At 42.3% G+C, this 22,713-nt stretch overlaps 5 protein-coding genes across 5 annotated transcripts; 4 read left to right on the top strand and 1 right to left on the bottom strand.

Annotated features, from left to right (window-relative positions):
* Positions 1-2,950: 2,950 nt before the first annotated feature.
* Positions 2,951-5,587, top strand: SARC_06055 (hypothetical protein; the record flags this gene model as incomplete). The annotated part of the gene is made up of 3 exons (XM_014300059.1): positions 2,951-3,082; positions 3,376-3,579; positions 5,123-5,587. The coding sequence occupies 3 exons, from the start codon at positions 2,951-2,953 to the stop codon at positions 5,585-5,587; spliced, it is 801 nt and encodes a 266-aa protein (XP_014155534.1).
* Positions 5,588-5,636: 49 nt separating this feature from the next.
* Positions 5,637-6,661, top strand: SARC_06054 (hypothetical protein; the record flags this gene model as incomplete). Its single annotated transcript, XM_014300058.1, has 2 exons — positions 5,637-5,945; positions 6,307-6,661. The coding sequence occupies exons 1-2, from the start codon at positions 5,848-5,850 to the stop codon at positions 6,659-6,661; spliced, it is 453 nt and encodes a 150-aa protein (XP_014155533.1). The 5' UTR covers positions 5,637-5,847.
* Positions 6,662-10,422: 3,761 nt separating this feature from the next.
* Positions 10,423-11,970, bottom strand: SARC_06053 (hypothetical protein). The gene has a single exon (XM_014300057.1). The coding sequence runs from the start codon at positions 11,827-11,829 to the stop codon at positions 11,173-11,175; it is 657 nt and encodes a 218-aa protein (XP_014155532.1). The 5' UTR covers positions 11,830-11,970; the 3' UTR covers positions 10,423-11,172.
* Positions 11,971-12,216: 246 nt separating this feature from the next.
* Positions 12,217-19,667, top strand: SARC_06052 (hypothetical protein). The gene is made up of 5 exons (XM_014300056.1): positions 12,217-12,856; positions 15,215-16,502; positions 17,113-17,604; positions 17,975-18,230; positions 18,891-19,667. The coding sequence occupies exons 1-5, from the start codon at positions 12,350-12,352 to the stop codon at positions 19,639-19,641; spliced, it is 3,294 nt and encodes a 1,097-aa protein (XP_014155531.1). The 5' UTR covers positions 12,217-12,349; the 3' UTR covers positions 19,642-19,667.
* A 2,267-nt stretch (positions 19,668-21,934) lies between these two features.
* SARC_06051 (hypothetical protein) lies at positions 21,935-22,300 on the top strand (the record flags this gene model as incomplete). Its single annotated transcript, XM_014300055.1, has 1 exon — positions 21,935-22,300. The coding sequence occupies one exon, from the start codon at positions 21,935-21,937 to the stop codon at positions 22,298-22,300; it is 366 nt and encodes a 121-aa protein (XP_014155530.1).
* Positions 22,301-22,713: the final 413 nt, after the last annotated feature.

Genomic DNA, 22,713 nt, shown 5'->3' with positions numbered 1-22,713 from the left:
GGTGAGATCGTCTCTTTTTTAGTATTTCCGCAATTCCTACACAATCGACAGCCGTGTCCGTGTTATTCACAACGATATCGATTCCATTTCTAGAAAATTGATCGAGAACATAACCAATTGAATCGGCTTAGACTTGGATACCTTTACTCAAACTGCTTGCTTTAAGTGTCGATAGATTGAATAAATATACCAGCCGATACTGCATGTGTTAGACTTGGCGATAGCGCGGCTAAACCAGTTACAATTTCTTTGTTGACAGTCGCAGAATCCATGGCCAATGATCCGCCAAACTGCCTCAATGCCTCGCCACACTGCACATTAACGTATGTACGCAGCTTCAGTACAGTATGTATAAGTTTATCATCCATTACTCGTTGAGGGGAGATAAGATGGTAACTCGATCCGTCTGTGATAGCTGCTGATATGGTCCTCTTGAAATGACTAGATCGTAAAGCGTTAGCGTCTATTATGCCAGAATAGACTAAGTTGACAAAGGCGTCATCCGCTTCCTGCATATTAAAAATTGTGAAGGAGCCACGACCATGTCCATCGAGAGTCTTTTGCTTCTTCTCAGCTTCCGCTTCGTTCGTAAATCGTTTGCGCTTCACGGCCTAGTCGCGTTGATTGTATTGATATCTTCGATCAAATTTTCCCTAGTGGGCAAAGGCGTTGGACATTTTTTATCATTCGCTAGATGCCACTTTAACTGCTGAATATTAGACTTCTTGAAGTCTCATGCAGAAGATGCATTGTGATATTAGAACGGCCTTCTCAAACCGATCTGAAAAATATGACTCCGAACAAGATCCGCAGCACGCCCCATAGTCACTGACCGGGTAACTAAGGACTTATGTTTATGGTGAGTGTCGCATGAGCGACCGCCAAAAAATAGGCCAATTTTTTTATTTGCGCTTAACTATGCTGACCTGAAAAAGGCACCTGCCATAGTCAATCAGCTATAAAAGTTAAACTTTAACCTAAAAACTTTTTATAAAATAAAAGTTTTGACGTAAAACTTATTGAGGTTAGGCCTCAGAGGTATGGATCCACGAATTCACGCTCACAGGTTTAACAGAACATTGGCTCTCTATACTCTCTAGTAGAGTCAGAGACTCTGAGGCGTTGTATTCTATTTCAGGTGATAGGTTTAGATTATATACCGAAAACTATACTGGACTGTTGTATCGGTAAAGATTTTTTTTTTGCGGTGTACAGAGTACACTGTACACGCTTAAAATAATTCGGTACTTGGGCCAAAGTCTCCATCCGTGGGGCGTGGGGCGTGGGGCCGTGGGCCCATAAATATCATCCCTACCTTTGCGAACGGACCGGATACGGTTTGGGACACGGGCTCGGGCGTTAATAAAAAGTCCCCGGCCGGCGCCAGGGGGCCTGCATATTTTTTGTAGCTTTCAGCTTTTTGTTTTGTTTGGATAGATATACAAATATAACTCAGAAAAATATAAAATATAAATATGTACGTACATATTTTATACATATGTACCTATTTGTTTGATTTAAAAAGTAAATATAAAAAAGAATACGTACAGATTTTTTCATTTTGAGTCCTTGTATTTTTTAAAAATGTCTGGGGTCCCAGAACTTTAGAAGGCGGCGCCGCCACAATCCACATTCTCGTTTCCCAATTTTTCCTCCATTTAGAGAGTAGATAAATAAATACAGAGCTATGAGCGAGCACATAGTATGCTGTATTTAAATACACAGAGTCAGACGACAGACAGTCAATCAGTCATCAGAGAGACCTGGACGGCTCAGTCACCTCGCCACAGGGCACATGCCACAATGGCACAGAGGGCAGTGGCGCGGTGAGAAATCATGATTTCTCCAATATTCACCATTCTGGAGGTGGAAAACTGGAAATAGGTAAATATGGGCCTAAGGTAATGGGGGGTGTTTGACTTGTGTTTACATTTTTTTTTGCGCGTTTTTAGGGTTTTAGTGGTCTGTGGACTCGTTGAGGCTCGACTAGAGAGTGTCCTAATTTGAATTTCCTAAACTCTTCTTCTTGTGAGCCCTGACTCCTGAGTCTGACAGACTCTCGTGAGTCGTGACTCGTCCACTAGTCGTCCTTTCGCCCAATTTTCACTCTGTGTAAATTATTTAAAAAAAAATTATGATGGTCATGACTTTACATATTTAGCCTTCTGAATCTTCAACGTATATTTAGAAGAAGGGTGTGATTTTTTTTTCTACATATTTACACATTTTTGATTTTTTTTGTTTTTGTTTTTGACGTTTGGGTTTTTTAACACCAAAACAAAAACAAAACAAAACCCCCAGCGATGTGTGTCTGTGTGACTGTGTGAGACTGTGGATCGTGGAGTGTGGACTCCTCGAGTATTTACTGGAGTGTGTTGTGTCATTTTGTTTTGTTTTCGAATTTCAAGTTTTCGACCCATAGCCATAGCCCATAGGCTATATTTATCATAAATACATATCAGTTTTTATTTGTTTTCATTTTTGTTTTGTTTTCTAAAAATTCAAGCACCGTTGGAAATAGATTTTACCCCATCGGCGTCATGCGCGAACTGACGAGTGGTGAGGTATTTAACTCGCAGTGATTTACTATTTATAGTTAAGAACTTGTGATTGCAGATGTATTTATTACTAGCCAGTCGGAATTGAAAAGCTTCATAAGTATTAACTGAACAATCGTCGCACACGTGCACTATACATATCATTTGCCACCTAACCCTCTCTCTACTCTCTTGAAGTGAATTGACGATTTTGTGCCGTTTATACGTTTCCTGAATCGACTCTAGTATCAACAAAAAGCAATAACTTACATTGGAATCATCGGTGAAAGGGAATATTCTACACTGTGATCTAGGTAAAATCGAGGCTATATCTTACCTCAGATTACATCTGCCTTCATACTCACACACAATTACAATATACACGCACTGTAGAGTGAAAATTTTGTCCGAATATGGCACAAACACAGGAACTGTTCAAGTTCATTAATGAGAAGGTGTTGGTGCGCCAGTACGATACGTCCAAAGCACGTCCACTTGCACAGCCGATGCTTGGGTGGATGGACAACGTCGAAAAGATCGTGAGAGTATGTGGTTGTATGTTTTTGTGCTGTCTGCAGAGTGTGTGATTGTGGTGTGAGGTGGTGGTGGGTGATTGTTTTTGAATTCACTGCTACATCCTTTGGCTGCTGTTGTCATTTTGCTTGTATTGATGTGATTTCCGAGTATCCGTGCTGCCAACCAAAATGTAGAGTTTTATTTTGTAGTTTAATCTCGTAGACACTGATATCGATACAGTTCATGCGTGCCGTTCACATAATTTATATACAAACTCGCCACCTTTCCTATTCTGATCTATAAAAAAATTGTAACCTTGCAGAAAACAGCTGGGGGGTATCAACCGAAATATTTGATACTTGCGCTGCCACAGTTAGGTCACAGAGCCGCAGGGAGACCCAAGTTAGATGTGGAGAATACGCATATCATCAAGGTTGAACCCAAAATTCCTGACAACCAACTGCACGAATATTTTAGAGGACTCGATAGCCGACCTATGTATCTGGAAGTGTGGCTGGTATCAGAGGTATACCTAACAACTGATCCTATTCCGCTATTTAAATCTCTTTGTGCAAGGACATAGCAAGGGACTATACAGGTCCTTCAGCTAGTACTATTGAATACAATAGTTGCAGAAGAATTATTACTAAGAATTTTCTATATGTCAAGTGCAATGGTTTTAGATATATATACATAGATATATACATAGATATATACATAGATATATACATAGATATATACATAGATATATATATATATATATATATATATATATATATATATATATATATATACGTGTACGTGTACGTGTGTGTGTGTGTGTGTGTATGACGAAATAAAATGTATCCATGTGTGTACTTAAGTGTTTATGTATATCTATACATATTTGCAAATGTATATATATATAAGCATACATATAAATATATATATATATATTGTGTGTGTGTGTGTGCGTGTGTAGATATGTATGTGACTGTGTCTGTGTCTATGTCTATGCCTCAGTGTGTGAACATAAAATTTTAAAATATTAATTCATATTGTATATGTATGTATATATATATATATATGTATATGTATATATCTATTTATACATGTATTACATATATACCTATGTTCCATATTTATATATATTAACATATATATATATTACTATATATATATAATATTAACGAATATATATCGCTATATATATATACATATATATATTTATATATACAATGTGTATATATATTTGTACGTACATATCGCCGTGTGTATATTCATACGCATATACTTACATAAAAACATACACACAAACATACATACATTTAGACACATATATGTATATATATATATGTGTATGTATATGTATATATATACATATGTATATATATATATATATATAAATACAAATTCATGTGAATATATATTTGTTTTTATCTGTTACATGTATATGCATATATATATGTATATTTATATATGTATATATATATATATATATATATGCATGTAAATATATATCTGTTTATTTATTATTATACACACACACATATATATATATATATATGTGTGTGTGTGTATGTATATATATTTATATGTTTATTTATATTTATATATACTTTCTTGCTTGCTTCCTTACTTTCTTACTTCCTCACCGACTTACATACATCCATGCATGTATATATTTATATATATGTATATATATATAACATATATATTATCATTATTAATAGTATAGTGTTTATGTTTGTTATTTTATTAGTTTGGCAACTATATAAAAAGATACTCTGGACTGCTAATGAATTTTAACTAGCACATTACGCTTTCATTTACTCTGGGATGACTGTGTTTTGATCGCGTGTATATTTTTCTTCAGGTTTCTTGTTGTTTTTATACATTTGATTTGTCCGTTCATAACAATGCATCCGTTGCGAACACCATTTGCTGGTCCAGCAACTATTCACATGTGGCGATGCGGTAGCACTATACTCCGTCTATTACATGCTGTGATGTGTGTTATTGACACCGCTGGCACCCTCAGCTGCTCACCAAATATACGGTTTGTTCGTTTCACTGGCACAACGCAATAGGAAGAGGAGGAGGATATCCACGAGTTCTTGACTGCTCAGGGTGTGTACTTTGGTGATGAAGAGAAGCAGAAGAGCCGGTTTTCTTTCCGGCGCAAACCGAACTCCAAGGACAGCGCCAAAGGCCAGGGCATGCACCGCTTGCGCTGTGGTAGTTTCTCCTACAGCGCAGGATCAGCCTCAGTCAGCAACAACGCAAGCGATGACAACTTCTCAGACACCCCAGGCAACAACAGCAACAGCGATCACGCCGACAGCTTAAAAGGCATGGAACAGGTCAAGGAGGGGGAAGGGGACACACTGTCTAACAACAGCCCTGACGGAAAGCGTTCAACGTTTATCAACCGCGCTACCTCGTTCTGCGTGCGAGGGACCAGCATGCGCAGCACAGGCAGCAATCTCTCTATGCGCCGCAAAGAAAAGACCAAGCCATCCTCCGCCAGCGAGACCAGCAGTCCTGTTCACTAGCTCTCTCTCTGCAGTGTCATGGATGGGCATGACACTGCAGTGCTGCTTTATGGTGACGAGTGAGCGGTGCCTATGCTCGACCTGCTGCGTCCGATGTTGGGGTATGAACATAAGAATGATCGGAGATGATTTAAGCGCGAGTGGAGATGATTCAAGAATGAGTGAAGATGATTCAAACGCGTGTGGAGATGGTTTAGGGGTGAGTGCAGATGATAAGAATGAGTGAAGACGATTTATAGGCGAATGGATATGATTTAAGAATGAGTGCAGATGATCTACGAGTGAGCGCTGGCTCGGCTAGACGCTCACTGGGCTTTTGGTGGATGAAAGTGTGGGCGTCTCTGTCAATTTGCTTCAGGTGGGTGCAAGGAATTGGTATTAGCGTAGTGCGATGTGGCATTGGATTGGAGACGTGAACCGTCTTGACAGAGGATACACTTGTGGGCTGAAGAACTCTTCACGGGAAAGGGGAGCGGGGAAAGGCACGCGTATTGATGCGATTCCGAAGTGTATTAGTGCTTGCATAGTCAAGACATAATATAGTAGATATAGGCGTGGACAGGCTGAAGGGTTGTGCTTGGATTAAACGCTAACTGTTTGACCAATCATATGCATTCGTAGCATAGTGTTTAGAAGGCACTAACCTATGCTAGGTGCTTGGAAGGGCATTCGTGTGCACTCACACGTACGTACTACATTACATGTATATGTACATGTAGAAGAGATAGAGATGGAGTTAATGGTAGCTGGGGATCACGCGGATGCATCGTGGTACGTAACAAAGGTAGTAAGACGCTCGTAGGTAAAAGACACCAGGGAGACCTACGTGTGGTTAAGTTAAATGGAGGGGAAAGACAAAAGGCAGACGTACGTGTGGTTAAATTAAATGGAGGTGAACGACAGAAGGAAGACGCACGTGTGGTTAAGTCAAATGGAGGTGGAAGACACCAGAGAGACGTCCGTGTGGTTAAGTTAAATAATTCCGTTGTTTCGCAAGAGAAACGTCGTTTGCTGAGTCCGGAGACTGTGTACGCCCATGTACTCGTACAAGATGCGCCCACTTGTTGTGCATAAGTGCACATCGATGTCACAGTGTGTGTTCAGGATTGTCGGGTTTGTGACTCATGGTGTCAGTTGCTCAGCCATCCAACTGCGTACCAGTCAAGTGTAGTCTTAGCAAGCCTTCAAGCTATGCCACAGATGACTCCCGCATGGTGTTGCGATCGTTTGGGTGCTCTTATTACTGTAAGCATACACAGGCAAAGTGCACAGCAGCCGTTGAAGCTACACTATCGCTTACTTCACTGGCTTGGAGGCGTGGATCCTTTTGAGCACGATGGACAAATTAGGTGGCGCAACGCTCGTTCTGTTGTACCATACATACATGATCATGCAGCGAACAAGACATGCGGGGCATGTGTAGCCAAAGAATCACATATCATTCTTAGGGTTAACCGAGGGATCAGACATCATTCATAGCGTTCTTCAAGGATATCATTCATACGGTTATAAAAGGAATCAGATATCATTCATAGCGTTATCCAAGAATATCATTGATAACGTTAACCAAAATATCAGATATCATCCATAGTGTTGACCAAAGAATCAGATATCATCCATGAGGTCAAACATCCATAGGGTGAACCAAACAATCAGATATCATACATAGGGTCAACCAAACAATCAGTTATTAGAGTTAACCAAGGAATCACATATCTTTCCCAGGGTTAACCAAACAATCAGATATCATTCATAGGGTTAACCAAACAATCAGACTTCGTTCCTAGGGTTGACCAAAGAATCAGACATCATTCATAGGCTGGGGGGGGGGGTGCATATGTTGGGGTGTGCTATAGACAGGGAGACACAGGTGCAGCGTGTCATGAGATAGTGCCTACTGTGTCTGCGTCCTGTGTGAGGGCTGCTTGTGGCGAGTGCAGAAGGCTTTCATTTTACACTGATATAATACTCAATGCTCATGCACAGCCTCTAGTGCGCCAGCCTACATTACTAAGCTTTTGTAGTCTTAAAAACGCAATAAACCATTAGCTGGGATCGGTTTTTCGTTTTCATGTTGGTCCGTTGATTCTGGATCCTTTGCAATGCCTCTGCAATGCCATGGAAGTCGTTTCTGTTGCGTCGATGTGTCGTATGATGATGTACCACCTCTCGCAGACACACTTTAGTCATCAACAGAGCCAACAGCCAACCGAACTCACAAGTCTACAAAGCTTATTAACCTGTCGCCCGCTCAATACTATATCCATTTAACCCCCGATTTATATCACTCTGATCTCGACACATCTGGGTGTTTTCATATTTGAACACATAGTATTTAACCACCACGTGTGATCTGGCCAATCTCATACAACGACAGGTCAGAGAGTTCTTAACTTCCAAATGAGCTGTGTTTCCAATTGTACTTCTCGAATCATTGGCATGAGGACGAAGGTGATGTACCTATACGTAATGAAGTGATATACATATACGTACGGAATTGTTCTGCGACGCTCACACGGATACCGAGCACAAGACAAATTCCAACCAGCAATCATGTGCTAGTGAGTAGTTGTATTGATGGATGGGGTAGATGTTGTACACCATCGATGTCTATTTCAGTACAGATTCATAAGCATTGCATTATATTGTATCGTTCGTTCTGAGGTGTGCCTGTCATGCGCAGGGGGGACTGCAATTGCAATTGCGAAATTGAATGTTAGTACGAGTGGTTGTATATCATGGGTTTTTATATCATGGGTTTATATAATTTGGGTTTATATTAGTTCTTGACTTGACTTGTTTAAATTAGCACTTGACTTGATTGAGTAGTTGAACATGATAGAGTGCATGAAGTTCTTGAGATAGAATTCATTACGAGTGGTTGTATATCATGGGTTTATATAACTTGGGTGTATATTAGTGCTTGACTCGACTTGTTTATTTTAGCAATTGACTTGATTGAGTAGTTGGTCATGATAGAGTGCATGGGGTGCTTGCGATAGAATTCATTACGAGTGGTTGTATATCACGGGTTTAAATACCAAGGGTTTATATAATTTGGGATATATTTGTGTTTGACGAGACTTGTTTTTATTAGTGCTTGAGTATTTGGTCATCATAGTGCATGGGGTTCTTGAGATAGAATGTTAGTACGAGTGGTTGTAATCATGGGTTTATATATCATGGGTTTATATAATTTGGGTTTATATTTGTGCTTGACTTGACTTGTTTATAATAGTACTTGACTTGATTGGGTAGTTGGCCATGATGCATGTACGCTCTATGTCAGATGTGGTTGAAATGTTATCAAAAGTATTAATGTGAGTGTCTGACAGAGAGGCCGAGGTCAAGTGGTACCGCTTACTCGCATTGCTGATATCTGCTCGATTGGTTCTCACTTGTTTGCGTTCAGCTCCGGATTTTGTCGATACGACGTTTTCGATCCCTGTTAAATTGACTTTGTATGACCAATATAGCATACTGAAATTCATTCGTCAATCGTATGTATATTAGCCGGTGTTTAAAGTAAGATAATAAACGGAGGACAAGCAATCAGATAGATGGACCTGAGCCAACGAATGTATGTTACAAGCACAAGCACGTGTAGCTTAGGTGATTTGATCGTTCTTAGTTGATATTGAAGATGATAGTTAGCGTTTTACACGTTTGTGAAGTCATACCATGTTTCCATGTGCCTAAAAACTGATTCATTCGGATACGGTGATGCAAATACCAATCGGTGATCTCGAAAGCGCGTTACGACGGTGGCGCGATGTCCTTTGCAGCATAATAGCTGACTCTCATCCTGCAATCAAATAGTGCGCGTGACGACCAATTCTACTGCCGTTATCGGTCACTCCACTCGAGGGGCAGAGGATATCCCAATGTAGCGATGTTACATCGTTGGTACACCTAGCTATGTGCGTATGCATACCTTGTGCTATATAGTAGGTATACATACTATGTGTTATATAGTAGGTATGCATACTATGTGTCATATAGTAGGTATACATACTATATGTTATATAGTAGGTATGCATACTATATGCTATATAGTGCGTATGCATACTATGTGTTATATAGTAGGTGTACATACTGTGCTATATAGTAGGTATGCATACTATGTGTTATATAGTAGGTATGCATACTATGTGTTAGATAGTAGGTATGCATACTATGTCATATAGTGCGTATGCATACTGTGCTACATAGATTGTAGTCTCGCACTAGTACATCGTTGCTACAGATATCCACCGTTCTCGCATTCAGGGGATATGCCACCTCTGGCATATATAGGTTTTTTAGCTATGTATGTATTGGTTATCTATGTATGTATTGGTTATCTATATAAGTATTGGTTATCTATGTATGTATTGATTATCTATGTATTTATTGGTTATCTATACATCTATTGCATAAAACTGTACTTTATTGAATCTTGTCATGGGCAGCAACAACAACCTTTTCAATCAATCACTCCACAGTATGAGTCAATATCAAAATTCGTATCGTCATTCAGCTACATACATGTTGTCGTACCACACCTGTAGTATATATATATATCTATACACCTATACACAATAGTTTGGTCAAGTCCTTGTTTTGTTCGTGATCAGTTGTGGCCTTACACACTGAAGACTCTGAAGAATCAAAACCTTGTGCTCACATATTAAGATAAACACGAGCACATCGTTGCTTATGCGTTATGTTCATATACTTGTAGACATACATCCGTCGTACATATATATATGAATATCTAGACGTGAAAATCACATGCGAACAAGTCAGGAGGGTAGTTATATGCACGTATAAAAAATAAACACGCAGTGGAAGATGAGGGTACTGACTTGTGGGCACTTTATTGAACACATCGCACTGAGGTGACATGTCGTTCGATTGATTCTTAGATTGTCCTCTCTGTGCAATTGTACAGCTCCAACGCTAAACCGTCTAACTAGGCGTATGGACAGATACACCTGGGGTGCTGTGCCTGCCTTCTAACATATATTTGATTTACCTTTATGGGCACCTCGATAGAGCAGCTCCAGCCCATGGATGTCGATAGAAGTTACTGACAAAGTTAATCCAAACACAGCGCATTGGTTCGATAGGAATGACATCTGGTGCAGGTGCTTTCGTTCCTGCAACACTCAGAACCGCAGTGGCACCTGTCTGCACATCACCACAGGCAGATCATTCGATTTTACACAGGCAGATTAATTAGATGTTACACAGGCAGACCATTAGATGTTACACAGGCAGATCATCAGATGTTACACTAACAACTACCACTACGCAAGCAACAACTGCCGAAAGTACAAGAGTTGCACGTGCACGCCATTGTGCATTTTGCCCCGGAAAGGCAACACACAGTAGCTGCGGTTGAATATCTCTAGTGCTATGGTTCTCGTAGTGAGGTCAGGCACTCGGCCAATAGGGCCCGGGCACGAGTGATGCCAAATATAAATGAGACTCAAGACTCTAACGCTATATTTCGCACGCCCTTGCAATCGAATGAGAACAAACAGCCACATGTCATTATAACGTCACGCCACCCCATTCAGTGCATTCAAAGGTGCGACCATTCAGGCACTCTCTGCCACCCACTCGAATCGTAAGCGACAGCCACTGGCCTGCAGCATATTGGCCACAGGACATCTAGCCTCCACCTGAGTACCAAAAATTTGCAACTGCCGCGCTGTCATTGCCTTCCCCTGAGCCATGACCACCGTTGCCGTCCCTTCCACTGTGTGCAAACGCGACGGCACATCGGGCACAGCGTCAATGGGCAGCTGAAGGGCCCCCCTGCTGTCTCTCGTGGCACGCACATTGAACTCAATGCGGTCAATGGCCACTCTGGGCGTCATCATGCGTGACACGAAAGTCGCCGTGGCCTGTGCGCACCCACACAGTGCTGCCAGTAAGTGCTCGACCGGTTGGGGTGCGGCATCGGACCCGCCCATTGTCTTTGGGACGTCGGTGGCCAGTGTGTGGCCTGTGTTGCAGGTGATCTCACACGCACTCTTGCGCCCAATGGCTCGTACTGTGTAGTGTTTGCTGTGTCGTGTGAACTCGTCTGTTTCATTGTTTGACGGGGTGTGTGCACAGGAGGTGAGTGTGCGGCCAGAATGTGCCTGTGCCGCACTGAGCCTTGTAAATACACTGTACCGAGTGTGATTCCATGGGGTAGAGGGTAAACCTATACTAAGCCTAAAGGCCTGTGTCACAAGAGTTCGTGCCATTGTGAACGGGTGATTGCGAATAAGCCACGATCACTTGTGTGTATTTGTATGATGACTTGTGACACTTGTGTGTGTTTGTAGGATCACTTGCGTGCATTTACCTGTACGTTTACCTTTATATTCTATCTTCTGCGCAAGTGCTTGGTGACTACAGATGTATTTTAAAATATTATGACAAGTGTATTTACGGATCTTCCTCTCTCTGGGAGTCTGGGACTCTGGGCCTTTTGGGGAAACATACTTGAAAATAGGCGATGATGTCGAGAATGTCCAGATTAGGCAAGTGATTATTTTGGCGCACTCGATGACAGAGATTGCACGTGCACCTCGCGTTGAATAGGCTGACATATTTAAATACTATAACTAATATAAAGCTACAGAGTGTCACACGAGAGTGCGTTGCAGTGTAGCAGTGGTGTTAGGTGTATATGCGTGAGACATGTGTATTAGCATGCGAACGTTTTGGTAATAGCAGCAGTTTGCCAGCGAGAACTCGCCATTTTTTATCATCACTTTGGCGATGGGTCGCAAAAGCATCGTGCCACGAACGCGTGGTGGTCCTAACAAAGGTCGAGCGAATAACACACACAATAAACCGCCTCAGACAAATACAGAAAGCAAAGCTACATTGCAAGGTACACAACACAACAGTGCACATCACATGAACTCGCAACATATTGGGTCGCATCGGGGTGCACAGGGCGGAGCGAATCACAATGGGGTACACCATGGGAACGCGAGAACGGGTCGTCATGGCAACGTTGCTCCGCGTAAATCCGGAGGATCGGTGTCGAAGTCACAGATGGGCTACAACAAAAGCCTCGCCACATTGAACGACGCTCGCAGCATATTCGGTGTAATCAACAGCTCATTAGATGACTTCAACCTCATCAACTGTGCCACTGCGTTGCAGAGACTGGCTAAAGCGCGCGACTTCAACGCCAACAGTTCATATGATGTGCAGCCGCTACTTCTCAAAGCAGCGCATCACATCCAAACCAACCCGCAGGACTGCGAGGCTAGGCAGGTGTGTAGAGCTAGCCACTGCAGTACGTCTATATATATATATATATATATATATATATATATGTGTGTGTGTGTGTGTGTGTGTGTGTGTGCGTGTGTGTGTGTACTATGTTTTAATATGATGCACGAATGGGGATGCGTAAAAGTAAACTGGTATCATTGATATAGTATAATCTCATGGGTGTGTGTGTAGTGTATATACGATGAAATTGTATTCCATGCTTTCATTCGCTTCACATTAGTATATGTGATCTATCTGCCTGTATGGTACAACTGTTCTCATATAGTTTAAGCTTAGTACTAGCTTGCTGCTTTGCAACATCGTATTCTTATATCTGATACATACATGCATTGGATCAGCTAATAATTTCTATGTATTCTGAACTCATATGCATGTATTATGTACTCAAATACATGTATTATGTACTCATATGCATGCATGCCGTACTCATATGCATGTATTATGTACTCATATGCCTGCATTACGTACTCATATGCATGTATTATCTACCCATATGCATGCATTACGTACTCATATGCATGTATTATGTACCCATATGCATGCATTACGTACCCATATGCATGTATTATGTACTCATATGCATGTATTATGTAGTCATGTGCATGTATTATGTACTCATATGCATGCATTATGTACTCATGTGCATGTATTATGTAGTCGTGTGCATGTATTATGTACTCATATGCATATATTATGTACTACTATACATGTATCATGTACTCATATACATGTATTATGTACTCATATGCATGCATTTCGTACTCATATTCATGCATTACGTACCCATATGCATGTATTACGTACTAATATGCATGTATTATGTATTCATATGCATGTATTATGAACTCATAATCATGCATTACGTAGTCATATGCATGCATTACGTACTCATTTGCATGCATTATGTACTCATATGCATATATTATGTAGACATTTGCATGTGTTATGTACTCATATGCATGCATTACGTACTCATATGCATGTATTATGTACTCATATGCATGTATTATGTAGTCATTTGCATGTATTATGTGCTCATGCATTTATTTTGTACTCATATGCATGTATTATGTACTCGTATGTATGTATTATGTACTCATGTGTATGTAATATATACTCGTGTACATGGATTACGTACTCATATCCATGTATTCTGTACTCATATGCATGCATTACGTACTCATAACCATGTATTATGTACTAATATGCATGTATTACGTACTCATATCCATGTATTATGTACTCATATGTATGTATTATGTACTCATGTGTATATAATATGTACTCGTATACATGCATTACTTACTCATATACATGTACTATGTACTCATATATATGTATTATGTACTCATGTGCATGTATTATGCTCATATGCATGCATTATGTACTCATTTGCATGCATTATGTACTCATATGCATGTATTATGTAGTCATGTGCATGTATTATATACACATATGCTTGTATTATATACACATATGCTTGTATTATATACTCATATGCGTGTATTATGTGGTCATATGCATGTGTTATGTACTCATACGCATGTATTATGTATGTACTCATGTGCATGTAATATGTAGTCACGTGCGTGTATTATGTACTCATATGTATATATGATATACTAATATACATGTATCATGTACTCATATACATGTATTATGTACTTATATGCATGCATTACGTACTCATATGCATGCATTACGCACCCATATGCATGTATTGTGTACTAATATGCATGTATTATGTACTCATATGCATGTATTATGTAGTCATATTCATGTATTGTATACTCATATGCGTATATTATGTGGTCATGTACAAGTGTTTATACTCGTATGCATGTATTATGTACCCTTATGCATGTATTATGTACTCATAATCATGCATTACGTACTCATATGCATATATTATGTACTCATATGCATGTATTATGTACCCATATGCATGCATTTCGTACTCATATGCATGTATTACGTATTTATATTGTATCAGCGGAAGTAATACGCAAAAATTTCAAATCTAAGATCTTGAGGGTTTTTTCCTCTGTATGCAAACCTAATTAGTCTGTGATCATGTCAGTGGTTGCTGCTATTGCCACCTCGCTCTATGACTAAGTTTCACAGCCAGCATTGACATCGCGTACTTGAGGCTACAAAGGAGTGGATGCTGCATGTGCTGAACGTAACATAGCACGCGCCCAAGGCAGCGCCGTGTTGAGGCGGAATTTGACCAGCGGATTTTAGTAGAATTGATATTGCCATGGAAACGCCACGTAGTCAGTCAGCATTATCGTCCATCTCAAAACCTTAACACAGTTTTTTGCCCTTCTTTTGCAGTTGTCGGGGCTGCTCTGGGCATGCGGCAAATTAGGAATCAGAAATGAACCGCTCGAGGAGAGTGTGCAACACGCGGCTCTGCAGCACTTTGAGGAGTTCAAACCGCAGGAGCTCAGCAACATGCTGTGGGGCATGGCCAAGACCACTGCGCAACGAACGGGCCTGGTGCAAGGCTTAGCGAAGCACATTGCCACGTCTTTGCGAAGGGACAAAGGCACAGACTTCCGCAGTGGGTGGACGCCGCAGGGAGTGAGTAATGTGGTGTGGAGTTTGGCGTCGTTTGGCGAATGGGGCGTGCGCACTACGGCAGCGGTGACTGATGTGCTGCCGGCGCTGTCCTCTGCCGTGGCAGAACGCGCGCAGCTGTTCAATGCACAGGAGTGTGCCAACACGCTCTATGGATTTGCAAAGCTGCAGGAGCACACTGACGCAACAACACAGTGCAGCGAAGGCATCAGCCACCTTACCACACGCCTCATCCACGACACGCAGTGGGTGGCGGCCAATGCCTTCACGGCCCAGCAGATCACCAATGTCACGTGGGCTGCTGCTAAGCTGGGCTTAAGCGCCAATGCGCCGCTGATGGCTACGCTGGAAAGCGCGTGCGAGGCCGTCAGCGCGCGCATGAATTCGCAGGAACTGTCAATGGTGCTTTGGGCGTTCATGACGCTCACCTGTGCCAATCACAGTGTGTTCAATACGCTGGCCACTTGCGCAGCCCAGAAAGCTGACACAGCCACGGCCCAGCAGATGGCGACGGCGACGCATGCGATGGCAAAGGTTGGTCTGAAGAACGACCGCATGATGACAGTCTTTGCGGAACGGGCAGTGACATGCACCAGTGACTTTGATAAGGAACCGCGAGACGTGGCCTTTCTGGCATGGGCGTACGCAAAGCTGGATGTGCGCGCGCCGCACCTGTTTAAAGTGCTGTCGAGTGTGGGTGTGAGGCAGTTGAAGCGCGTGACCGTAGATGCGGATTATGAGCCAAAGTTCAAAAAAGGGAAAAGGGACAACGCGAGCGAGTACACGCCACAGCACCTGACCATGTTGCTGTTCGCCTTTGCGGTGCTGAACATCAGAGACCAAACCTTCATCGCCGAAGCAGTGCGCGTGACCGCGTGTCTGCTGCAGGACTACAACCCGCGCGACTTAACCAACACCACGTGGGCGCTGTGTGAGCTGGGGCTGACGGCTGACGGCCACCCGCAACTGGTGGCACGCATCAGCAAAGCCGCCCGGGACCGCCTCAGTGCATTCAATTCACAGGAGCTTCTGAAATTCCTCGGTGAGTGCTAGAAGTCTAATGTGTGTCAAATGGTTCCGTGTATTCTATGCAACTCATTGTTGTTGTTTTTTGTTGTTGTTTGGAAGAATAACTCGTGTTGACTCTTTGAGAAAATATAGGGGTGTGTATCTTGCTTGTGGTGTGTTGATGTATATATTGCTGATTTTTTGGAAGAATAACTCGTGTTGACTCTTTGAGAGGATTATGGGGTGTATATCTTGCTTGTGGTGTGTTGATGTATATTTTGCTTGTGGTGTGTTGGCGTTGTAAGGTCGGCTGCCATAGTTATGCAGTAGGCTTATGTATCAGCTTGCTCTGTAGATGTGCGTACTATTGTATTTTTATATATATATAATACAGAGGTACCTTATCGCGGAACCGTTTTATCCCCTTCATGCACACATGAACCAAATCCAGAACATCAGTGTGTGTAGAATGTACGGCGTTTCACCCGTGCTTGTGAGCGTTTAATCTCTATTGACTTGTTTTCAAGGACACTTAATCAGCAAGGAAGCTATGGAACTCTGTTATGTATGTCGTCTTGGCTGCTTGCGCTGCTTATGGTCACGTGTTCGTTTACTCACCACATGGCCTTATGGATTGTATGTAGGCGCTTATGAGCGCATGGGAGGTGCAGACTCTGAATTAACAACGGCCGTGACTTCCAAGCGCACAATTGAGTACGAATTCCCGGCTCTGGGCAACACCATCACACTGACCAGTGAGACGCCCAAGGACCACGAAGGGTCTGTGCGCACTCGCGTGGACAACAACTGCGGAGGCCATGGCAGAGGCAACACAGGCGTGACGCTGTGGGAGGGCAGCCACGTGTTGGCCGAGTGGCTGTCTCGTGTGGCCCATCCGCTGGCCTCACCGGCACTGCGGTGCGCTCTGCAGGGTGCGTGGGATGGGAGTGCGCGTGAGATGCGCGTGGATGGCAAGACGTGTCAGGGTGTGGAGGGGAACGCAGACGCGGAGCACTCCAATTCCAGTGGCGGTGCGGTGGTGTGGCAGGGCAGGACAGGTGTAGAGATTGGCGCAGGTCTTGGGCTGCCATCTATAGTCGCGTCTAACCTAGGGATCCGAATGGTGGCAACTGACGGTAGGTGGTACAGAATATGTCACTGTGATATACTTTCACAACATCAGAGACCTTGTGGGTATCAGTTGTATATTTATTCTTTGTTCCTGTGATATATAACACGACATCAGAGACATTGTGGGTATCAGTTGTATGTTTATACTTTGTTTTGGGGGTATGCTGCAATTCGAACAAGCAAACATAATTTATTGTACCGTATCATTCTCAGGACTATTCTTGTTTCAGGGTTCAGGTTTTAGGAGTAACATCTTGGCCTGTGTTACACCTAAGAGCAAGCATAAACTATACAAATATGTCTCCGGCTTCAGTGCTATCCGTATTTGGCGTCCACTCCTCTTATCTTAAACCTACCAACCTCTCCACGCATCAGGAGACGACGATGTGTTGCGACTGTTGCGCGACAACATGTCATCTAACGGCTGCACTGATGCGCGAGTGGAGAAACTGGTGTGGGGTGATAAAGAAGCTCTGCACACCGTGTCAGATGGCACTGGCCGCCATCCCGACCTCATCCTGGCCAGTGATGTGGTCTATGGCAACGATCCCAAACAGTGGCGCAAGCTGGTGCGGACACTGGTGGCACTCAGTGGACCCAATACGCTCGTGCTGCTGGCGAATGTGCAGAGGTGTGTGTTGCCGCGCATTCGAATCACCTTTATAGTTTGCATTTACATTCGATAGCCTTTGTAGTCGTCGGAGGGGTATGCACACACATGATGCCTTTGAAGTGCAGAGGTGTACGTTGGCACACATTTGAACTACATTTATAGTTTGTATTTACATTTGATAGCCTTCGTAGTCGTCTGAGGGGTATGCACGCACATGATGTCTTTGACTCATGCTCAGTATTACTCGCAGTGTATGTATGTGTGCGAAGTCATAAGGTGCTTGATCACAGTGGATTGCCCCTAAGATTCATCAACAACGCTTGCGGCCCTTTTCAACAATCTATTTCCACATTACCATGGCTTGGTATGCCGAGCTACAATTTTAGGGTTTTAGCTTCACTTCGATGAGTGGTGATTGATCCGCTCATTTCTATATAACACCATCGCACATTTGCCCATGTCACCCGATGTGTCATTGCACATACAATGTCGACCATGCATAAATATTGCGAACCACTTTGTCAGTCATAGCGTACCGATCCTCTGTCTAGGAACGTACTCGAGTGCAGATGCTGCGCAGCGCCTGCGCAATATCTGTCACCACTGGTAAACGGCGCGAGTGTGCATAGTCAGATGCCATAGTAACATTATCATGTGACTTGCCGTTCACCCTCTCAGATATCCGGTGCACCATCCCCTGGCGGAAACAAAGTTTTACACAGAATCAACGGCCAAGCACTTCACACGCTCGGAAGTGCCAACCACCGAACTAGCCCCAAAGTATCAGCGCACGGGGGCAGGCAGTTGTGTTATACACGTGCTGCGTCAGAAGCAGACGGCAGCCACCAGTAAATACAATGGGGCATCTGTCGTTGTCAAGGGTAAAGCAAGGGATTACGCACAAGATAAAGCTACCGATGCATCGGCCAATTTAGACGCTTGCAAGCAAACCGTTGATATGGATAGTGCGCATGCTTCTTTCCAGGAAAAACGCACAAAAAGCAAAACCATTATACCCGAAATAGCTACTAGCGGAAGCACCACCGAAAACAAATCAATCTCTAGCCGGAAGCGAAAGATTGATACTACGAGCGACGGAAACGGCACGGTCGGCGATGAAGTGACTGCTGCGAAGAATGGCCACACACCATCCACTAGCGAGCATTCTGGAAGTAAGGAAAGCAGCAGTGAGTGTGTCGATGGGGCCATGGATAGAGCTACTAAAAAAAGGGGGGGAAAGAAAAGCAAAAAGCAAAAGAGAAGCAAAAAGGAAAAGAATATAAAACGTGAAGCGACACTGGTTGCACTGGCAGAGAGCAGTCCGATGTCAGCTGACAATTCGACGGAAGGTAGAATTGATCCCTCTGAGGGTTTAAGTGACGAGGAGGATTTTCCCGAGATAGAGTTTGATGGATATGTATATAGGTAGGTAGTAACATCAGATAAAGAATTTAGTATGAAGGCTTTTTTACAAAAAAATTGATCTTTTATCCGCGCGGTAAGTATTGAAAGTATGTCGACTCATATATTACTCAAAAATACCCGTGTACTTGAAATGTACGTGTGTGTACAGCCTATATGCATGTGCTCATCCGAAGCATGCTGTATGTCTGCCAATTTATGTAGCCATGTGATTAGATATCTAGACACATTTTTACCATGTGAATAGATGTCTAGACACTTTTGCTGTTTACTTGTAGACCGTATACACATATTCAACATCAAAAGAGTCCCGTTGATTTTGTTGCATTAAATTATAGTTTGAATTGAGCGATGCGTTTACACTTTATCAATATATTTGATGCATACGTGGCTAAGCGTCAAACTATGTGGGTCTAATGCTACATGCAGATTTTAACCAATACATAAAGAAATTTACATGTTTAAGGCTTGTCGTCCCTTGTGTATCAAGTATAATTCATACATGTCTTTATATTTAGTGTATGCCTTGTTAGTATCTTGATTGGAATTTCCGGTCCGATATAGACGCTGCTCCGCAACCCCTGTGTCCTAAACCTTACCCCGCGCTGATTTGTGTTATCAACAATATGGTCATAAGTCAAAGGTCTGCTCGGACCCCTGCAAATTGTCAAAAGGCGAACATATATGTTATCGTATATATTTGTATTTCCTCCGTAGCACGGGCTTATTACAAGCGTGTTTCTGTTCTGTTGTATATCAGCTTGTACACGCATAGTATGTGGTGGTTCACTCCCTTGTGAATTATATATCACTATCGTTGATAGGTGGTATATGTGTATTGACACAAAATGCTTTATACCTTGTATAAATGCTTTAACGTATCACGTATATTGACATATCTTCTTTCTCACCATTGACCCTCATTTTCATTAGCAACAATACGAATATTTCAATGCCCGCCTAGAATATTCTATTTACATGTTATATCATCTAACATTTTATTATTATTATTATTAATAATTATAATAATCAATCCTTCTTTTTTAAATGAATTTTCAATAAAATTGTGTTTTGGGTTATGAACTCAAGAGATATTATATGTGAATTGAGATAACAGCATTGAAGTGAATGGATAAGAGTTCTAAACATATTAAATAAATGTATTTTTTTTTACACCTTTATATGTGTTTCTCAACGGTATTCCTCATGAGACAAGAGGTTTTATATTTTTTACTATCTGAATTTATAGTCTGTTGTATAGATGGCTTATAATTCATTTGTTATCATACAGGGCAAAAGTGTCCTTGTTGCAATCAAGCAGCGACAAACTATCACATTTTAAGTGTTTTTCATACTGGTGAAAATGGGACGTACGTCTCCGTATCGCATTCATTCAGTGACAACACGTGGCATGCTTTTATAGGTCTACAAGTCTTGACATAAATTGCTGAAAAGGGGACAAAAGTTTTCATATTTTGATACCCTAAACTTCTGCATGATGCTGAAAAACGGTGCATAAGTTTCTATATTGGAATTGCTCAGCGATAAATCTTAAAAGATACTAAGAACTACAAACTATGACATTTAGAATTTTGACACATGGACATTAAAAATTCCGATACTTACGAACTTTGAGAATTCCAACACGTGTGTCTGACTAGGTTTTAAAGAAATTCAGTAGATTAGGAAAATCACTGAAAATAGAATATGCTACGTGCATAAGATAACTATATTCGTATATGTGTATGTTTGCAGTACAAAGTAAATACCATTAGTTCCAAACGTAAATGGGCATATATACACAGAATGCTAACATTGACTCTTTCCTACGGCCGTATTCAGCAAAACATATGCTCGGTTCCGTCTGGCCCCGAAAGTCAAAATGCTGCGAGCTTAGCCAGTACTACGACGGGAGACCTGATTTATATGAATAGATTATTTGTAACAGCGTTGAAATGAATTTAGTATGGATTACACAATCTCAGTTTGTTGCATAAAACTGTTCACTTGCACACAATTTATACAGAGTAAGCAGCGGAAATTTCACATTTGGTTCTTAGCACCTATAAAATTGCAAATTTCAACCCTTCAGGCCGTAGAACCTTGGCATCTTGCCAACTCAGGCGATTGCCGACCCGGCGTTATTGGAGAAGGTCGTTGAGGAAGTCAATGACCAGATCAAGGTTGTAGATTCTCACTAATATCTAGACACACGCAGCATGTGTTGTCAGCGGCGGGGTTTGCTGAATGAGGCACATGGCGTTTTAAATTTATTTGGCTTCAGCAGTCCTGGGCATTGTATGGTTGATTACATCAAAATTAAGGGTGGCCGCAGCACGAAGGTGAATGCCCAAGGGGCTAACCAGCAGCTGGGTGCCCTAAGGGTGGTAATGGCAATCGAAATGGCAATGACCACCAGCGAAAGGGCGCCAAAGGTGGTGGTGAACAGCAGAACCACCAACCTTATCCCAACAAGCAGCAACTACCTCTCATACGCAGTAATCACCACAGGAATGGTAGCCATGAGAACCTTCCGCTCGATGATTGCAATGCAAGAGGATGAAGAGGTCCTATGGTCCGTCAAGTCCCTGATGGTAATTAAAACCCCCAGGGTTACCCTTCAGACCAAGGACGGTTGGCGTTTCTGCACGAACTTTGCTAAGTGAAAGGCGAAGCTTAAGCAGAAGCAGAAACTGTTCAACATTTTCACGGAGGGTGAGATGTTTGGGCATGTAGCTGGCAAGCCGTCGGTCTCAGTTGTGGACTGCGGGAATGGGTTAAATCAAATCCCGTTAGAACGGCAAGGTCAAGATATTTCGACTTTCTAGACCTCGTGAGGCACCTTGCCCTTCCGTTTGGAATCACCGAAGTTTCGTGGAGGTTCCAGGAAACACTGGATCACCATTTTTGAAGGACTCAAAGGCATCATCAAGTCGTATATTGCCGACATTGTCCTCACATCGGTAGATGCGTCGCAGCATGAAAATCAGCTCATAGCGTTCTTCGAGCGCTGTGGCAAGTACGACATCCAATTCGGCCTGTCGAAGGTACGCGTTGGGTAATACAAGCGCCCTAAAAG

The sequence above is a fragment of the Sphaeroforma arctica genome (genome assembly GCF_001186125.1).
Source record: "Sphaeroforma arctica JP610 unplaced genomic scaffold supercont1.417, whole genome shotgun sequence".
Lineage (NCBI taxonomy): Eukaryota > Ichthyosporea > Ichthyophonida > Sphaeroforma > Sphaeroforma arctica.
This window is presented reverse-complemented; position numbering and strand designations above follow the sequence as displayed.